This window comes from Oncorhynchus masou, chromosome 26 (assembly GCF_036934945.1).
Source record: "Oncorhynchus masou masou isolate Uvic2021 chromosome 26, UVic_Omas_1.1, whole genome shotgun sequence".
Taxonomy (NCBI): domain Eukaryota; kingdom Metazoa; phylum Chordata; class Actinopteri; order Salmoniformes; family Salmonidae; genus Oncorhynchus; species Oncorhynchus masou.
In genome coordinates, this window is record NC_088237.1 from 23,026,178 (window position 1) to 23,047,018 (window position 20,841).

A 20,841-nucleotide genomic window follows, 5' to 3' on the forward strand; every position below is an offset into this window, starting at 1 on the left:
GCGCGCAGCGCCGCGCAGACAATGCGCGCGCGCGCAGACAATGCGCCGCAGCGCAGACAATGCGCCGCAGCGCGCGCAGACAATGCGCAGACAATGACAATACGCCGCATGAACAGCGCAGACAATACGCCACGCGCAGACGCGCCAGCGCAGACAATGCCCAGCGCAGACAATACGCCACGCGAACAGACAATGCGCGCCAGACAATGCGCAGCGCGCCAGACAATACGCCAGCGCGCAGACAATGCGCCAGCGCCAGACAATACGCACGCAGCGCCAGACAATGCGCGCAGCGCAGACAATGCGCGCACGCGCGCCGCGCGCAGACAATGCGCGCGCAGACAATGCGCAGCGCAGCGCAGACAATGCGCCGCAGCGCCGCAGCGCCAGACAATGCGCACGCGCAGCGCAGACAATGCGCGCAGCGCGCAGACAATGCGCGCAGCGCAGAAAATCGCGCACGCGCAGCGCAGAAAATCGCGCACGCGCAGCGCCAGACAATGCGCCGCAGCGCAGACAATGCGCCGCAGCGCAGACAATGCGCAGCGCAGAAAATGCGCACGCCAGCGCCAGACAATGCGCTGCACGCAGCGCAGACAATGCGCCGCAGCGCGACAATGCGCCGCAGCGCAGACAATGCGCCGCAGCGCCAGACAATGCGCGCAGCGCAGACAATGCGCCGCAGCGCCAGACAATGCGCCGCGCGCAGACAATGCGCAGACAATGCGCAGCGCAGACAATGCAGACAACAGCGCAGACAATGCACAGACAATGCGCCGCAGCAGACAATGCGCAGACAATGCGCACACGCACGCGCAGACAATACGCACGCGCAGACAATGCGCACGCGCAGACAATGCGCACGCGCAGACAATACGCACGCGCAGACAATACGCACACGCAGACAATGCGCAGACAATGCGCACACGCACGCGCAGAAAATGCGCACGCAGCGCCAGACAATGCGCGCAGCGCCTGAGACAATGCGCACGCAGCGCAGACAATGCGCACGCAGCGACAGACAATGCGCGCACGCCAGACAATGCGCACGCGCAGACAATGCGCAGACAATGCGCACACGCAGACAATGCGCAGACAATGCGCACACGCACGCGCAGACAATGCGCAGACAATGCGCACACGCACGCGCAGACAATGCGCAGACAATGCGCACACGCACGCGCAGACAACACGCACGCGCAGACAATACGCAGACAATGCGCACACGCACGCGCAGACAATACGCAGACAATGCGCACGCGCAGACAATACGCACGCGCAGACAATGCGCACACGCACGCGCAGACAATGCGCACACGCACGCGCAGACAATGCGCACACAACGCGCAGACAATGCGCAGACAATGCGCACACGCACGCGCAGACAACACGCACGCGCAGACAATACGCAGACAATGCGCACACGCACGCGCAGACAATACGCAGACAATGCGCAGACAATGCGCACGGGCAGACAATCCGAGGGCGCGAGCAGTAAAGAAACACACATGCACGAACACAGAATCAACCAGTTCAGATGTAAAGAAACACACACACCAGCTTTACCCTGCATTTATCAGTCTGTTGATTTCTGCAATAGCCACCACAATTATTCCCATCACCCCTCAGTTCACTTGGACACATATCATTGAATCACTGCTTTGGCTGTTTGCAGCTCCTTCTCACCTGTACTAGCTGCTATGCTGTACAACAAACAGGCCATTAGTGCTATTTATACAACGGTGGGTCTAATCCTGAATGCTGATTCGTTTAAACCACATTCCAGCCGGTGTCTATTTAAGCAATAAGGCCCGAAGAGGTGTGGTATATGGCCAATATACCATGGCTAAGGGCTGTTCTTTGACACAAAGCAACACGGAGTGCATGGACACCACCCTTAGCCATGGCATATTGGCCATATATCACAAACCCCGAGGAGCCTTATCGCTATTATAAACTGATTACCAACGTAATTAGAGCAGTAAAAATACATGTTTTGTCATACACATGGTATACGGTCTGATATACCATGGTTTTCAGCCAATCAGCATTCAGGGCTCGAACCACCCAGTTTATAATCCACAAATTACCACGGGCTAATCTATGATGTTAGAATGCCTGTTTACTATGTTCCATCTGACTGCGCAATCCACTGTCTCATAGTCAGGCAATTTATCAACTAGATCTCCACTTTAAAAAGCATTAGACATTATCGTACATTTTCTTTGAGACTAACATTTTATTTTCTATATAAACTGGCTATTTCATTAGTGTTGGCCATTCATAGGAAGCAGAGGCGTGTAACTTTACACTGGCCACACAGGCAGCTGCTACGAAAGGGAAGGCCATTGTGTGTCGAACCGGCTCACAGTTTCTCTGTGGCGCCTTGATTCGTTATGGTGTGGGAAATATACTGGGCTGCTCTGCTGTGCTTTTGGCTAGTAGTAGTGCAGATTAACTGCAGCTAATGTGCTGCTAATACAGACTCACACATACTCCTACATGCACAAACCTACACACACACACACACACACACTCACCCTCAAATGATGTCTGATGTCACTTCTCTGACCTGGGAGTTCTGGAACAGTCCTGTTTTTTTTTTCTGTCGTCATTGTAGTAAGCTGTTTACCGGGCTGTAGGCAACCTTTTTGGTCGCAGAGTTTGTAGTGTACCAGTTTCACAATCTGAGTCTTCCTGGCTGGTGTGTGAGATATGTCACAATAAGCCTCTTCCTGTTGTCATTAGGTGGTGACAGATTAGTGCAGTATGTGTGAGTTGTGTCAAGGAGGTAATTCATGTACTTGAGGGCCAGACAGTGAGCCAATCGAGAGAGATGAGATGGAAATGGGCTAACTGTCTTAAAAGGAGAGGGTGGAATGGCCTTGTGTACACACACACACACACACACTAGCTCTCATGTTTCATTCTTGTCACATATGCATGCAAACAATAACACTGATAGAACACATTCCATATTTAATCTCACAATCTACCTCACTCTCTCTTTCACTCACTCACAGACAGACAGACAGACAGCGCTTCTGTTCTATGATATAATCAGAGCCAATGGCAGACAGGCTGTTCCCTCTGTTGCCTTTTTCAGAGAGTGGGAGAAGAACATTGCTGCCACTATGGCCCTGTCCCAAACAACAGGAACTAATGGCCTTGTCCACTTTTCTCATTCCCTAAAAATGGAGGAAGAGGCTTCCGCTTTCCATTTGATGTAGATTGAATCAAACCCCAGCTGTTAGGTGGACGGGTTTTGCCAATCGCCAGAGTTTTCCCTAAGTCTATTTTCGTTTCCACCTCTTTGTCTACCAGAGTCTGAATTGGGTGCTTAGTCTTTAAGACTTTCATTATCGTATTATTTTGTTACCTCGACCTCATCGAGGTATTCTCTTGCCTTTCAAAGACCCCCGCGTTACCTTGACTTAATCAAGGTATTCTCTTGCCTTTCAAAGACCACCGCGTTACCTTGACTTAATCAAGGTATTCTCTTGCCTTTCAAAGACCACCGCGTTACCTTGACTTAATCAAGGTATTCTCTTGCCTTTCAAAGATTCTCTTGCCTTTCCCCCGCGTTACCTTGACTTAATCAAGGTATTCTCTTGCCTTTCAAAGACCACCGCGTTACCTTGTCTTAATCAAGGTATTCTCTTGCCTTTCAAAGACCACCGCGTTACCTTGACTTAATCAAGGTATTCTCTTGCCTTTCAAAGACCACCGTGTTACCTTGACTTAATCAAGGTATTCTCTGCCTTTCAAAGACCCCCGCCACCATTCCTCTCACCTTTATTCTTTTGAAAAAGCATTGTTCCTTAGCAGTGTCAGCCCAGCCAATAAGCGACATAAGCAGATGCTTTTTGAGGGGTTTTATCCCCGCCCCATGGCAAAATGTGTAGAATGTCAACACATCCCTTTGAAAACTGTCTCAATATGGCATCGATATGAGTCAAACAGTTATTCTAGTGTCAAAAAGTGTAAATACTACAAAGTGTAAATATGATAATAGTATCATCTAAAACAAAGTTTGAAAGATCTGTATGTCACATGGGTAAATGAAGGTTGGATTTTGATTTGACGATTTGGCCACTAACATGGGGTGAACAGCTGCGGTGATAGCATACAGTGCCCAGCAGCTCTGATTTTGTTTACATGAGGCAACACGTTGCACATTTCTTTTACTTGACAAATACTTATCCAAACACCTTAATGTAAAATTGTGCATCTTAAACATCCTCTGCAAAATCGTCCAAATTAATTACAGATTTCTTGAGTTGTCTTAGATTAATTCTGGGGATTTTAAGGAAGTGAAATAGGCTTCCGTGTCTACAGTGTCTCATGGGGGACAAACATCATTAACCAATTGCAGAATGGGTCAGGAAACATGCCTCCGAGACTGAAATCTTGTTTTTGTAATGAGCAACAGAAAAACACGAGCAAATCGGCGTGTTCAGTGGCAAAAAAACTGCACATTTCTTTCCACCGCCAATAGGTGGGCCACTAAATGTTTTGCCTGCGACGTGGGAGGGGGTCCCCAGGCAAATCTTGCTTATGGCCCCCAAAAGGCTTGAGCTGGTCTTATTCCAAAGCTTGTGTCTGCCACTGTAATGGTGGAATCATATTGAATAGTCACTTAGCTACTGCGCCATGCTAACTTGGTTATCCATTGGCTACATAAGCATGATGTTAACCTCTGTACCTTACCTTCTCTGTGCCATATGGCAGATGGAGATGATGAAGAAGGCGTACCACGGGGCCTGTAAGGAAGAGAAGCTGGCCACCAGCCGGGAGAACAACAGCAAGCTGGAGAACAACAGCAACCCTGAAGCCCAGAAGAAAATGCAGGACAAGGTGGAGAAGTGCCAGCAGGAGATGGAGAAGGTAGGGATGGGGGAGGGGGGTTACACTGGTGTAAAATCATCTCTGTGTGGACATGTGTTTTATGTCTATGTTGTGTGTCATGGCTGGAATGTGACTGACCATTTGAGTATCCTGACAATATGGAGCAAATGTTTCAGCTCCGTATGTCTGTCCGTGTGTGTGTGTGCTTAACTATGTGTATGTCTCCTTACGTGTGTGTGTGTGCTTACCTATGTGTATGTCTCCTTACGTGTGTGTGTGTGTGTGTCTCCTTACGTGTGTGTGTTAACTATGTGTATGTCTCCTTAACTATGTGTATGTCGTGTGTGTGTGTGCTTAACTTATGTCTCCTTACGTGTGTGTGTGCTTAACTATGTGTATGCTGTGTGTATGTCTCCTTACGTGTGTGTGTGTGCTTAACTATGTGTATGTCTCCTTACGTGTGTGTGTGTGCTTACCTGTGTGTATGTCTCCTTACGTGTGTGTGTGCTTAACTATGTGTATGTCTCCTTACGTGTGTGTGTGCTTAACTATGTGTATGTCTCCTTACGTGTGTGTGTGTGCTTAACTATGTGTATGTCGTGTGTGTGTGTCCTTACGTGTGTGTGTCTTAACTGTGTGTGTATGTCTCCTTACGTGTGTGTGTGTGCTTACCTGTGTGTATGTCTCCTTACGTGTGTGTGTGTGCTTAACTATGTGTATGTCTCCTTACGTGTGTGTGTGCTTAACTATGTGTATGTCTCCTTACGTGTGTGTGTGTGCTTAACTATGTGTATGTCTCCTTACGTGTGTGTGTGCTTAACTATGTGTATGTCTCCTTACGTGTGTGTGTGTGCTTATGTGTATGTCTCCTTACTATGTGTATGTCTCCTTACGTGTGTGTGTGCTTAACTATGTGTATGTCTCCTTACGTGTGTGTGTGCTTACCTATGTGTATGTCTCCTTACGTGTGTGTGCGCTTGCCTATGTGTATGTCTCCTTACGTGTGTGTGTGTGCTTACCTGTGTGTATGTTTCCTTACGTGTGTGTGTGTGCTTCCCTGTATGATCCTCTGGGTCCCAGACTAAGGAGCGCTATGAGAAGTCTCTGGAGGAGCTGGACAAGGTGACTCCCCAGTACATGGAGAACATGGAGCAGGTGTTTGAACAATGGCAGCAGTTTGAGGACAAACGCATTACCTTCTTCAAAGCACTTCTGCTGGATGTCAAGCATCACCTCGACCTCTCCACCAATCACAAGTAGGCTATGACACCTCCACCTCTCCACCAATGATGAGTAAGACCCCTCCACCTCTGCATATCAATTCCAAATGGACCCCTAGCCTCTGCATCCTAAGCTTCATAGCTTTATTTTCCTTCTGATTGGCTGCTATTCAATCCTCTTATATCTACAGGAGTGGTTAGGGAGTAGGTGATAAGGGTCCATTTGGATTTGAGGCTCTACAACCCAGATCTACCTAGAGGGGGGAATTTGGGATTGGACATGGTTCACCATCCATCATTAGGGAAATGCTGATGTACCCTCTCGCTCTGTTTCTTTCTTTCTCTCGCTCTCCTGTCTTCCTCTTCTCTTTCTCTAGATTCCAGACAGTCTACCACACGTTGGAGGACACGATCTCTGCTGCTGACGCTGTGGAGGACCTCAAGTGGTTCCGCTCCAACCACGGTCCTGGGATGCCCATGAACTGGCCCCAGTTTGAGGTACGGGATGAGTGAGAAGGATGGGAGAGAGAGAGAGGTTTAGCTCCAATGAACGGGCCCTAGTTTGAGGTAAACGTATTGGGAGAGTTTTGAGGAAATGAGAGATGGGAGAGAGTGGCTCAGTGTCAGTGAACGGTTCTGAGTTTGAGGTACATGGTGAGGCAGAGAAGTTATTACATTGGTATTAATAACTCAACAAGATTTATGGCTCTGTGGAAAGATTCCATTGGAACTACTCTTCCCACTCTGCCATTTCTCCCTCTAGGTCAGGGGTGTCTAAGTCATTTTGCCTCGGGGGCTGCATTCTGTCTTCGGGGTCCGAAGGGTCGTGCTGAAAATGCTATTTCCATGTCGTCAGAATTAAAAAAAAAAAAAAAAGTCCCCAATTAGATCTGTTGCGGTGACTCTATTACTGCCACGCCAGTGGTCACAAGTCATGAAGGCAGTCAAATTCCACGTGATCGTTTAGTCACGGTAATAGGTTTCTCCAAGCTCTGATGCTGCGGATGGCATTTGTAGCCTACCAAACCTGCTAACTGCCTGGTATTCAGCACTCTATTTTCCCTCTAATCACTCTGACATCAATGCAAATGTAATAACAAATCGAATCAAACACTTGAGAGCCCATGAGCTCATGTTGCGCCACATTTCAATAGGCTATGCAATTGCAAGAAAACAGTGATGGCCTCTACTAAAAAGAGGAGACTTACCTTTCTATAGGCTAGGCTTACTATATTTATTTTTAAACTTTCCTAACATTAAGCACATTGCTAATGGAACATTTGCGCTTATAGTTTACTACCATGTGCAAATCTTTTGCACTTATAATGTGAAGAAATGGCTAATAGTTTATCAACAGTTTAAGCTAAACGTTCTAATCTGTTGTCAGCCACATTTTTTTTAATGCCAGTGGTTGTATTAATTTGTGAACTATCGCATCCCACAACTGTCCCAGACTATGTTTGGAATATTCATTTCTCGCACAGAATAGGTCAACTTTTGTACTATGGGGGATAGTAGATTGACATAGGCTAGTGCTCTTGCTGTTTGTTAGGCCTACTCATCTTGTTGGCTGACGAAAAGGAAATGTGGACAGTTCCAATGTCTTGGATATGCACCTCGGAACTGGATAAGGATGACAGTGTTTGCGTCCCCCATGTGTCTTTCTTCACTTGTAGCCTCTGAGAAAGAACTGATCACATGACGGAGCGCGCAGCCCTCCGGAAGAAAGGCACAACGCAAAAGGCATGGATTTTTTTGGGGTGCATTACGGCCACACAAAGGGGATGCCACCATGAAATTCTATGCATTATCAAGTGCTTGTCAAATTGTGAATGAGTGGCTAATGTAGTGTGTCCAGCCTGCGCAAAAAATGAAGCAGCACTCATGCCTTTCGAGCGACTTATTTTCAAATACTCATGAGTCGCGTCATGCGACCTTACAATATATTTATAAATCAAAACGTATAGCCCAACGTTTGTATAACAACTGGAGTTACATGAATAATAACTCTAAATGAAGCATATAGGAATACCTGGTTCTTTGTTAACAGCTCAACACAGAATAACCACATGTGCGCACTCCCTCATCGCTTGGAGAAAATATCCTTCCTATTTTATTCAGCTTTGTTCAATTGTATTCTTCATACTATAAAATAATGCCATGGAATTCGAAGCAATTCTTGTCTGCTATATGAACTAGTGTAGCCAACAGCCATTTGGCATAGCTAGATCAGGACCTAACTTACGGACAACTCAGATTATGCTATTCTGTTAAATGTTCTTCATATCATGCTTCTTCAGACCTGTCTAAAATAAATAATGCTTTAATTGTGATGGTGTAGGGCTATATTACATGGGTTTATTAGACTTGTTTAAATGTATATGTTCTGAAGGTCTGCATCAGTGGCTTGGAGGCTGTTTGTGGAAGCCTGGAGATGCTAAACATGTTTATGTTAATTAACAGTCAATTACCGTGAGACTGATAGTTATTTGCTTGACTATCACCGGCTGATTAAATTTCATGACAGCCACATCTACATCTATCCCCTATACGTTTTTAATTGTTTTTATGCTCCCTGAATGTCTAGTGATTATTAGCGAGCTGGAAGGTCAAGAAGCTATATGAATGTAGGTCCATTGACTCTGTAGTGATTATTAGCGAGCTGGCCCGTCAAGAAACGATGAATATAGATCCATTATATTTTCTACACTGTTTCAATTTGGTTTTAGTCATTTTAAAGTGCATTGAGTTCGTCAAGCCATTCGTCGAGTTGTACTTGATAAGAGCGTCTGCCAAATGACTTAAATTAAATGTAAATGTACTTAAAGCTATAGTAAGGACACACTGTGACGTGTCGTACCACACACAAGCCCATTGTGACAGAGTGCAATCTTCCCAGCGTTTTTCTGTCATTTGATAGGACACACACACAGACAGATACCAAACCTGTCTGTCAGGTTGTACTGAATACTGACTTGTCTTCAATGCGCAGATCTTTACCAAGCTCTATCCAAGAGGAACTGATGGTGCTGTCACAACATAAGGGCATGGAGTTTTATTCTGTTGGTGTCAAACCATGTTACAAAACAGAAGATAGAAAAGCAAGATATGGAACGGACACAATTCTCTTTCTATATTACTCTGTACCGTGCTACACTCTGTTAATTTATCGCCAATGGGAAGTTCAAGTGTTGAGTCAGGTGTGTTAGTGCTGGGCTAGAGCAAATATGTGCCTCCTGGTATGGATTAAGGAACACTGATTTTGCACACGCTCTTATCCAGAGTTACTTTACATAGGTTCATTCAGTAATTAAAAACAAGCATTTGAGTGAGGTAGAATCTCCTCCAAAATCGATGTCCATAGTGCTAGAAGAAGAGCATTTAAAAGGACCATAACACAAACTCCACATCAACATAACACTAAATAAAGAGCAACGTTTATCACAAGACACCTCTTCATGATCACAGACTAACTGATACTGTGCTTAGATGTTAAAGCATTGTTGTTTAAATGGCTGTTCTTTACTTGGAAATAATGCTCCTGTCTTGTCCACACCCCTCCCTGCCCCTCTCCGTTTGACAGAATGTGGACTGGTCCCGCTCCTCTAGGTCCAGAAGGTCCATTGTAGTGAGTTCTGCCTGGGAAGGACTATTCTATCACCGTGGTTCCTGGGGGGGATGGTCATTTAACTCACTCTCCTTCCTCTGTTTGCATTTTCTCTCTGTGTGCCTGTGTGTGTTTGGTTTATGTGCCTATTCTGGCCCTCCTAATGCGTTACGAGTAGCACGTGAAAACACACAAGGAAGTGTGCGTGCACACACACACGCACGTCTGTCTGATGAATGGCCTCGTCACCACGTCTGTTGTGTATGACCCGTGTGGGGATGTGCGTGACTACCCCTCCCTTCCTCCCACTGCCTCATCCTATGGATGTTTGTCTTCCTGGATGTCTGTATTCCAGAAGACTCCTTCTCTCATCTTTCTCTCATTCAGAGTTCCTCTCTTTAACCTTTCACCCTGTGGTGACCTCTGACCTCGTGTCAGCTCCTGTGAACCCTGCAGGGGTTCACATGATGCCTGCCAGGCCGTGTGACGTAATTTGACCTTAAGGGTTCACAAGTCAGGCCCTCAGACTGACCTTTGAACTTCGAGAACAAGCCACTTGTTATATCTGTGGGAACAGGGAGTGACTTGGGAAAACGTAGAACTATAAGTGAAATGTAACATCTAGAGCTGTAGTAAGTCTAGGGCCCTCTTGAACACAGCCCCTATGTAACCTCCATAGAGCTGTAGTAAGTCTAGGGCCCTCCTGAACACAGCCCCTATGTAACCTCCATAGAGCTGTAGTAAGTCTAGGGCCCTCCTGAACACCGCCCATATGTAACCTCCATAGAGCTGTAGTAAGTCTAGGGCCCTCCTGAACACATCCCCTATGTAACCTCCATAGAGCTGTAGTAAGTCTAGGGCCCTCCTGAACACATCCCCTATGTAACCTCCATAGAGCTGTAGTAAGTCTAGGGCCCTCCTGAACACAGCCCCTATGTAACCTCCATAGAGCTGTAGTAAGTCTCGGGCCCTCCTGAACACAGCCCCTATGTAACCTCCATAGAGCTGTAGTAAGTCTAGGGCCCTCCTGAACACAGCCCCTATGTAACCTCCATAAAGCTGTAGTAAGTCTAGGGCCCTCCTGAACACAGCCCCTATGTAACCTCCATAGAGCTGTAGTAAGTCTAGGGCCCTCCTGAACACAGCCCCTATGTAACCTCTAGAACTGTAGTAAGTCTAGGGCCCTCCTGAACACAGCCCCTATGTAACCTCTAGAACTGTAGTAAGTCTAGGGCCCTCCTGAACACAGCCCCTATGTAACCTCTAGAACTGTAGTAAGTCTAGGGCCCTCCTGAACACAGCCCCTATGTAACCTCCATAGAGCTGTAGTAAGTCTAGGGCCCTCCTGAACACAGCCCCTATGTAACCTCCATAGAGCTGTAGTAAGTCTAGGGCCCTCCTGAACACAGCCCCTATGTAACCTCTAGAACTGTAGTAAGTCTAGGGCCCTCCTGAACACAGCCCCTATGTAACCTCTAGAACTGTAGTAAGTCTAGGGCCCTCCTGAACACAGCCCCTATGTAACCTCCATAGAGCTGTAGTAAGTCTAGGGCCCTCCTGAACACAGCCCCTATGTAACCTCTATAGAGCTGTGGTAAGTCTAGGGCCCTCCTGAACACAGCCCCTATGTAACCTCCATAGAGCTGTAGTAAGTCTAGGGCCCTCCTGAACACAGCCCCTATGTAACCTCTATAGAGCTGTAGTAAGTCTAGGGCCCTCCTGAACACAGCCCCTATGTAACCTCCATAGAGCTGTAGTAAGTCTAGGGCCCTCCTGAACACAGCCCCTGTCCTTCTGTGGATAGAGTCGCAGTATTGGACTATGTTAAAGTGTGTGTGTCTCTCTATGGGCCTGCATTGGGACAAGGTTCTCCTAATGTTGGGATGAGGTTCTGTTGGCGTTGGTTGGGATGATGTTTTGATTCAAGCCCACTTCTTAGCTTCTGGTGGAGGTTTGTGATGGCTCAGTGCTATGTCTGTCTTTATGGTGATGGATGTGTTTTTATTTACACACACACACACACTGTTTCAGTACTCCACAGCCCTGGTCTTCAGTGTTTAGTCACAGCCTGAGAAACGTTTGCCTAATGTTACCTAGTGATTGTGCTAGTTAGAGCATCGGATCTTCCAATGAGTGTGCACTTGGGTGTAAGTGTGTGCATTATATCAATGCTTGTCCTTAGTGTAGTATTGTTGCTAAGACGACCAGTTTTAGTTACTAACGTTTGAACATTGATGCTGAATTTGTTGAGCTGAGCATGTGACTCATGTTCATCAGTGTCCAAGGGTGCGTGACTCTAATTTTGTGTGTGTGTGTTTTTCAGGACTGGTCCATAGACTTGAACCGTACACTGAGTCGGCGAGAGACTAAGAAGAAGCCCTCCGATGGAGTCACCCTGACGGGCATCAGCCAAATGGAAGAGCAGCAGGCAGCCAAGAGCAGCAGCAGGTAACCACACACACACACTGTCAGGAAGTGGGAGGACATTTCTCAAGGTGCAGTAGATAAATGTGTCGGAAGGCCAGTGAAAGAATGTAGCTTCCAATCCTCTCTTACCACTGCTGCACACGTTCCACACACCGCTTCCCCATCTAAACATCATAGTTACTGTTCCCCCACAACAAGACTCTCTGCACACGTTCCACACACCACTTCCACATCTAAACATCATAGTCACTGTTCCCCCACAACAACACTCTCTGCACACGTTCCACACACCACTTCCACATCTAAACATCATAGTTACTGTTCCCCCACAACAAGACTCTCTGTTCCTCCACAACAACACTCTCTGCACACGTTCCACACACCACTTCCACATCTAAACATCATAGTTACTGTTCCCCCACAACAAGACTCTCTGCACACGTTCCACACACCACTTCCACATCTAAACATCATAGTTACTGTTCCTCCACAACAAGACTCTCTGCACACGTTCCACACACCACTTCCACATCTAAACATCATAGTTACTGTTCCTCCACAACAAGACTCTCTGCACACGTTCCACACACCACTTCCACATCTAAACATCATAGTTACTGTTCCCCCACAACAAGACTCTCTGCACACGTTCCACACACCACTTCCACATCTAAACATCATAGTTACTGTTCCCCCACAACAAGACTCTCTGCACACGTTCCACACACCGCTTCCCCATCTAAACATCATAGTTACTGTTCCCCCACAACAAGACTCTCTACACACGTTCCACACACCACTTCCACATCTAAACATCATAGTTACTGTTCCCCCACAACAAGACTCTCTGCACACGTTCCACACACCACTTCCCATCTAAACATCATAGTTACTGTTCCTCCACAACAAGACTCTCTGCACACGTCCCCATCACACCACTTCCACATCTAAACATCATAGTTACTGTTCCCCCACAACAAGACTCACTGCACACGTTCCACACACCACTTCCACATCTAAACATCATAGTTACTGTTCCCCCACAACAAGACTCTCTGCACACGTTCCACACACCACTTCCACATCTAAACATCATAGTTACTGTTCCTCCACAACAAGACTCTCTGCACACGTTCCACACACCACTTCCACATCTAAACATCATAGTTACTGTTCCCCCACAACAAGACTCTCTGCACACGTTCCACACACCACTTCCACATCTAAACATCATAGTTACTGTTCCTCCACAACAAGACTCTCTGCACACGTTCCACACACCACTTCCACATCTAAACATCATAGTTACTGTTCCTCCACAACAAGACTCTCTACACACGTTCCACACACCACTTCCACATCTAAACATCATAGTTACTGTTCCCCCACAACAAGACTCTCTGCACACGTTCCACACACCACTTCCACATCTAAACATCATAGTTACTGTTCCTCCACAACAAGACTCTCTGCACACGTTCCACACACCACTTCCACATCTAAACATCATAGTTACTGTTCCTCCACAACAAGACTCTCTGCACACGTTCCACACACCACTTCCACATCTAAACATCATAGTTACTGTTCCTCCACAACAAGACTCTCTGCACACGTTCCACACACCACTTCCACATCTAAACATCATAGTTACTGTTCCTCCACAACAAGACTCTCTGCACACGTTCCACACACCACTTCCACATCTAAACATCATAGTTACTGTTCCTCCACAACAAGACTCTCTGCACACGTTCCACACACCACTTCCACATCTAAACATCATAGTTACTGTTCCTCCACAACAAGGCTCTCTGCCGCTGATCGGGAACGCTGGTAAAGCATTCCGGAGAAAAGCCTATGGAATGATGTCTGCCACCACTGAGTTGTTGCCATGGTCACAGCAAACATTCCTGTAACAAGCCCTGAGAAAACAGAAGTTCCCCACTGACTGTAAAGGTTGCACACTGGTGAATTTATGCCAAACATGATCCATGGTGTGTGTAGGGTGGGTACTGGGGGAGTTTTGTGTAGGGTGGGTACTGGGGGAGTGTGTTAGTGGGCGCTGGAGGAGTGTGAGGGGAGTTAATGAGAGGAATGTGAGGCACGCAAAGCATTTGACCCTTTGGTATCCATCAGATGTGCATATTGCCAAACATGGGTCTGCCTCGCCCTACCAGCATAAGACACATACTCTGTCACGTCACTTCTACTGTACTGTAGGCTATATCTGTGTCTACAGGGGTGAAGGTGAGTGTGTGTCGATCAAGATTAGTTGTACTTACAGTGGAAATTCATTTTCACAGCTCACGAAAACACAAACAATAGACTGAACAAACAATGGCCATATAAGGAAAAGGGGGTCAGAGTGAAATTCTGGTCTGGACCGAGGTATAACTTCACTCCTTCCTTATCGTGTTCACGCATTGAGAGTTGGTCCACATTTCTGCGCTATAGCAAAATCAGAGATACAACCACTTCAAGGGATAGTACATCTATCTAGCTATCCCCCTTAAATTGATAGTTTACTGCTATATGGGCATTTTATAATTTGCTCACTTTAAAAGTTGTTTATGGCCAACTAACTATTCAGTATTACGTTATATCGAGATATATATCTCTACAAAGAACACTTGTGGCCATCACCAAAAAGCAGCCTGATATTGGTCTGAGACCTAATATAACATCATTAAAAATGTGTCAATGTCTTTTTTTCTGACTTCTGCTAACCAAAGTTACATTGTTGCCACTGTTCAGTGTTTGTTTGGTGTTTCAACTCCTCTGAGAGAGATTTGGTTATCTCAGAGAGCGTGGCGCCGTGACTGTCAATAAAGGTGTCCACAGTACAGTGACGCTGTGATTGGACAGATGGCTACTACGTGCCATGGTCCAACTGCACTGTAAACATACGATGTACATACACCACTGCAGTGGGTTCCTGGTTGAAGTTGTCTCTATGCACAGGTCTAGGATCAGCTTACCTTCCCCAAATCCGAACCTTAGCTGTTAAGGGGGAATCCAAAACTGACCGTAGATCAATAGGGTGACTTCATCATAATTCGTTCTCACAACAGACTAGTGTGGAATTCCAAATCTACCCCCAGCCTCTAACCCAAGGTACTTCTCTAGATAATATATCTTTTTTAAAGATAGGTGTCACTAATATGATAATGCTTTGACCTAGCCAATCAGAGGGGGAAATGGAGCTATTACCATATTGCTTAAACCAATCTGACCCTCTCAGATCTAACTGAAATGTCTAGGGAAATGGGCTATTATATGGGTCAAATTGGAATTCAGAGTGTGACCGTTTTCTCAACCCCAGAGCGTATCCGCTGGGGAAAATGATAAAATGCTAGTAAAAGCATCAGTGAGATTGTAGAAGAGGAATTGGTGAAGGTGTATACATGTTGTGTGAATGGAAAACTGACCATTTCTTATTTGTTAAAGAACATGTTTATTTTGTGACTGTGTCCTAGTGTCATGATGATGTCTAAAAACCATATGTACCCAGCGTTGCCTCGTCAGTGTCCTCAGACTGGTCATGTGTTTGTGACTGTGTCCTAGTGTCATGATGATGTCTAAAAACCATATGTACCCAGCGTTGACTCGTCGGTGTCCTCAGACTGGTCATGTGTTTGTGACTGTGTCCTAGTGTCATGATGATGTCTAAAAACCACTGTGTCCTTGTGTCATGATGATGTCTAAAAACCATATGTACCCAGCGGTGTCCTCAGACTGGTCAACTGACTGTGTCCTAGTGTCCTCAGACTGGTCAACTGTTTGTGACTGTGTCCTAGTGTCATGATGATGTCTAAAAACCATATGTACCCAGCGTTGCCTCGTCAGTGTCCTCAGACTGGTCATGTGTTTGTGACTGTGTCCTAGTGTCATGATGATGTCTAAAAACCATATGTACCCAGCGTTGCCTCGTCAGTGTCCTCAGACTGGTCATGTGTTTTTTCTCACACTGCTCATATGGTCTATTTGATTGGTTATGGTTGGAAGTGTCACTTGTTGTGTGTCCATTATGTCTTAAACCCTCACATCCAAAGGTTTTCGATTCAGCTTTAGGTATGTCACGAAGCTGTCTGGATTCAAGGTGTGTATGTGTACGAGTATGTGTTTTGGGGTGTACGTACGTGTGTGTGTGTGTCACAAATGCCTGTCTCCGTGTCGTCAGCCTGACTGTGCCCACGAGCACAGAGCCGGTGGGTTCGAACCCATTCGAGGAAGACGAGGACGAGGATCTCCAGGGGACCATGAAGGAACAGCCCGCTGTCGTCAACAACAACAACAACAGCAGCCCGCTCAATGTCAAAAAAGTGGAGGAAGTGAAAACGTTGGTGAAAGAGAGACCCTCTCCCTCCTTTTCTTCCCTCTCTCCCTCTTCTTTTTTTCTCCACTCCCTCAGTCTTTGGGTGAATTTTGTATTTTAGTGTCACACATGTGTTTCTCAGGGTTGCACGTATTTGTTCCAGCCAAGCACGAGCACACAGGGCTTGTTGATTAGTTGAGTAGTGGAACCAGGTGAGCTAGTGCTGGGCTAAGACAAAAATGTGCACCCCTGAGAAACACTTCAATAACACACTATTGAGGCACACCTTTTCTGTCCACATCTTTATTTTTCCCTTCACTCTTTCCTGTTATTCTTCCTCTCTTTTCCATTACTTCTCTCTTTTATTCCTTTCCTCCCTTTTCCCTCTCTCCCTCTCTGTCACCCCTCTCTTTTTTTCCTCTCTCTTTCTACTGCTCCCCTTTCTCCTTCCCTCTCCCTGGCTAGCGGCAGGCTGTGTTATGGTGCATGGGCTCTCAATGAGCGATCACACCAAATCTACATTAGTCATCACTCCTAACAGTGCCAAGTCCTGCAGAGCATTCTTTCTGTGTGTTTGTGTGTATTTTTCCTGTCTGTGTTTACTTTACAGTCAGATCTGTTGCAAGTTGGAACTTAAAAATACAATTTCTATAGAATTTAGACTACTAAACAAAAGCCTGTCAACAACTTGGTGAGGAAACCTATATTGGGTCCTGTTTTACATTAGGGCTGATATTGACTCAAGGCAGGACAGAGAAACTAGCACTCATAAAGTCAATGGTGTGTGTCAGTTCCTGCTTTATGCTAGAGAGACTATGAGATGCAATAGGTGTCTGGGTGTACCAACTGCAAGAGTCTGACTGTAACCTGGCTTCAGAGGGGGTGTGTGCGTGAGGATGTGTGTGTGTGTGTGTTTTCATGGGTTTTCTGACTGGGGAAGAAGGGTGTTTGTTCATCTGAGTACTGTACATCTACCTCCCTCTAGTGGTGGATGGGGTGAACTCCAACCATGCTTTTGTACTGTACTCGTGTCATTGTGTTGCCTTGCCTTACCTCAGCACTCTGTCTGTGTCCATTCCAAGTGGTGTCAAAGCAAACTTACAAAACCTCACAGCATTGGTTTCCTAAAAAGGCATGTTTTCCCCCCCATTGGCTGATTTAAGAGAGAGAACCTATAGTCTTCCAGTCTATGTATCCGGGCGGATTCGGAGATGCATTTGCTGGGCCTTCTACATGTTGTGCTGTACTCTACATTGGTGTTGTTGTTTTTATGCCCCCCTCCCCCGGGCCCTATTAACTCTTTTTGTTCCCGCTTCTCTCGCCTGGCATGCTGGATTGTCCAATCGGTGTGTGAGCAGGGCATGATTGACAAGTAACATTTTCAAATTTCCCTTATGTTGATTGCTGCCTCTGTATGTTCAGCGCCAGCAGTGTGGAGAAGTCGCAAGAGTGGTCGGATGAGGAGACTGGGGTCAACCCGTTTTCCATTGAGGATGCCAACGGCGATGGGAACCCGTTTGACGTGGAGCCGGCGTCCTCGGGGGTGTCTGTGGCCGTGCGTGCCCTCTACGACTACGAAGGACAGGAGCAGGATGAACTCAGCTTCAAAGCAGGTGTGTGTGTGTGTGTGAGAATACACTAAAGACTGTGAGTGAAGAGACCCCTGCCCTGTCCCCCTATTCTCTAGTCTGCTGTCCTGTATGACCACCGCTAAGTGAAAGGACTGGATGTCTTCTTTTACTTGCCATGTCGTCAGATCAGTTATCTTTGACAATTAAAACACAGAGAAAATTGAGTGAGGCTGAGTTGAGTCACAAATCCATTTTGAAGCTGCTCAACAGAAAGACATGCTCATCTACCACCATCTTTCCACATAATCATCTGTCCATTCCTCCCTGTTTTCCTTTTTGTCCTGAAGGTGAGGAGTTCACCAAGATAGGAAACGAGGACGACCAGGGCTGGTGCAGAGGGCGCCTGAAAGACGGCGTGGTGGGCCTCTACCCCGCCAACTACGTAGAAGACATCCAGTAATGACCGAGCCAGGGACGAGGAGGAAAACGAGAGAGGATGGGGTGAAGAGGAAAAGGAAAGTGGAGGAGATGGGATAGGAGGGTGGGCATGGTAGGCCTCGCATTCGCCCCTCACCCTCTTCCCCCTACGTGGTAGAGGCTGGCCGCAGTGTGTGTGAGTGGAAGGGTTTTGCCCATCGAAGAGGATGATGTTGTAGCTCTCTGTTGTATCTTCCTGGATCCCATGTCGTTAAGCACATCTTCCTACAACTACAGCCTGCCCTCATTGTCAGCCTTTATGATGGGACACCCAGTACAGAGTCTAAAGCCAGCTACAAAAGCAAATGTTACTTAAAGCCATTACTGTTACAAAAAAATATATATAAAAAGCTATTTGAAACATGTAACCTTCCAACTGAAGCTTGAAGTTATGAAGACGTTGAAAGAATTAACCGATTTAAATGATCCGAACAGACATGGGAGAGGATATACATGTGTCCCATTCATGAGGTCGAGCACATTTTAGATTGGAAACTGATTGGAGACCTAAAAGTCATCTTAGTTTAATCTTAATTCATTTTTGCCGTAGACAATTGGTGATACATATTTTTAGTTCTATAGATCTGATTCTATTGTAACACCAATTTGCAGTCCAGGATCTGATTTGGTAGTCTTATGTTGAAATAAGGGGAATTCCTAATTGCATGTTATTTCTTGCTCTGTTTTGAGCGTCCTTCACCCCATCCTTTTGACAGTAATCAAGGTTTTATTTTTTTTCCACATGAAAGCCATTTGTCTGAAATATCAGAACCTACATCCCCGTTTTCTTATTTGACTTTTCAAATGTTTTGAGAAAAGGGCTTGGAATTCATGGCAGTGCCGGTTCAGAACAATTATCTTTCTTATCTGATGCTTATAGTTCAGATTTGTCTTGTTATGCCTTTTTTTGTATTTTAAATCTGATTTATGTTTTGCTCAGCGAATAGTTGATGAATGAGAGAAACCGAGATGATGAATTATATCCAGTTCTTCCACCATCACCAACCAGCCTGGTTTCAGAGCATTTCATATTATTCTGTAAATGCTCTGATACCATGTTGCGCCAACCCACATTTTAACAATAAGTGACGCACTCAGAAGTTCTCCTGTAACCTTTACCCCTCAACTTTAATTGATTGTATATTCTTTAATTGTTTCATTGTATCGGCTCACCTATTGATTGTACACGTTTCCTGGTCATTTTAGTATCAGGGACATTCACCAGGACACATAGGACTCTGGCCAAACGTAGTACACTATATAGGGCATAGGGTGCCATTTGTGACAGCCTCCATTCATACAATTGACTTCACATTCTGTTGGTAGATTCTTACATCGTGGATGTTGTTTTGTCTTTCCACACTGAATGTTTGGCAATAAGGTGTGTCACTTGAAGCTAGGAGCTTTAGCTGTAGCTTGCACTGGATGCCCATTCAAAGCTTTGGGAGAATATACTATTTTTGTGCCAGCGAAAACAATGTTGCATGTTCAGCAATAAAAACCACAGCGTTTACTCTTTTTCACAAACTAGAGGGTCCGATTTAATAAAAGTATGTTTGCATGTAAATAGCGAGGAACCTATGAACAAATTAAGCAGTTATAGATTCAGGAGTTGTGATTTAAATTTCTATTTGGAAATCAAAGACTGTTAATGTATGAGATGCCTTAAGTGCTTTTGTTCTCTGTCAGATGAAATGCTGTGATTCGGAAACAAATCCGTTTGTACAATAATTGTATGTTTGATGGCGAATGTCTCGCGAGTTTGCTGTCTTGTTGCATTTGTAAATATAATGTCAAATCTTCAGAGGGGCCAGAGCCTACTTATGATTAGTAATTGACAAATATCTGAGATTATATTTCTCATTTTCTTTTAAAAGTTCATAATTGACACACACACGCTTAACACCACCACATGTGCATTACCAGTATTGGCCAACTATATCTGTTATTTAGGACCTATCCCAATTCCCATCTCTGGTATAGGTTTACCCTATTGGGAGTTGACGTTTTGGCTCTTACGTTGTTGTGAGTACATTCTTTAGCAAACACTGTTTATGCTCATGATATCCCCTACATGTTATGCCTACAACCGCATAGCGAGAGATCGGTTTGATACTAGTTTTCTGTCAGTGTGAGAGGTCATGAGATGTATATCATTGGTTTCAGGTCATGAGATGTATATCATTGGTTTCAGGTCATGAGATGTATATCATTGGTTTCAGGTCATGCCATTAACAGAACACCGCAGCAGCTTTACTTGCACAACTCAGTTTGCCAATGTTGTCGCACAGCATACATTATAAATGAATTGAACGAAAAGAGGTTTCACTGTCTTTTCTTATATTTTTCAATTAAACATACAGTATCAAGGAT

The 20,841-nt window shown here is 45.5% G+C and overlaps 1 protein-coding gene across 5 annotated transcripts in view; it reads left to right on the top strand.

The window, feature by feature from the left end:
- The window catches only part of LOC135515065 (protein kinase C and casein kinase substrate in neurons protein 2-like), a 47,191-nt gene extending 26,404 nt beyond the window's left edge, over positions 1-20,787 (top strand). For 2 of the 5 annotated variants that reach the window (XM_064938880.1, XM_064938879.1), the window contains exons 5-12: positions 4,732-4,887; positions 5,929-6,104; positions 6,446-6,566; positions 9,652-9,696; positions 11,999-12,123; positions 16,286-16,444; positions 17,843-18,033; positions 18,339-20,787. In XM_064938880.1, coding sequence (XP_064794952.1) covers positions 4,732-4,887; positions 5,929-6,104; positions 6,446-6,566; positions 9,652-9,696; positions 11,999-12,123; positions 16,286-16,444; positions 17,843-18,033; positions 18,339-18,451 — 1,086 coding nt within the window. In that variant the 3' untranslated portion in view covers positions 18,452-20,787. The remainder of the gene's footprint in view (positions 1-4,731; positions 4,888-5,928; positions 6,105-6,445; positions 6,567-9,651; positions 9,697-11,998; positions 12,124-16,285; positions 16,445-17,842; positions 18,034-18,338) is intronic. The other 3 variants (XM_064938882.1, XM_064938881.1, XM_064938883.1) reach the window with 3 other exon arrangements.
- The last annotated feature ends 54 nt before the right edge of the window (positions 20,788-20,841 follow it).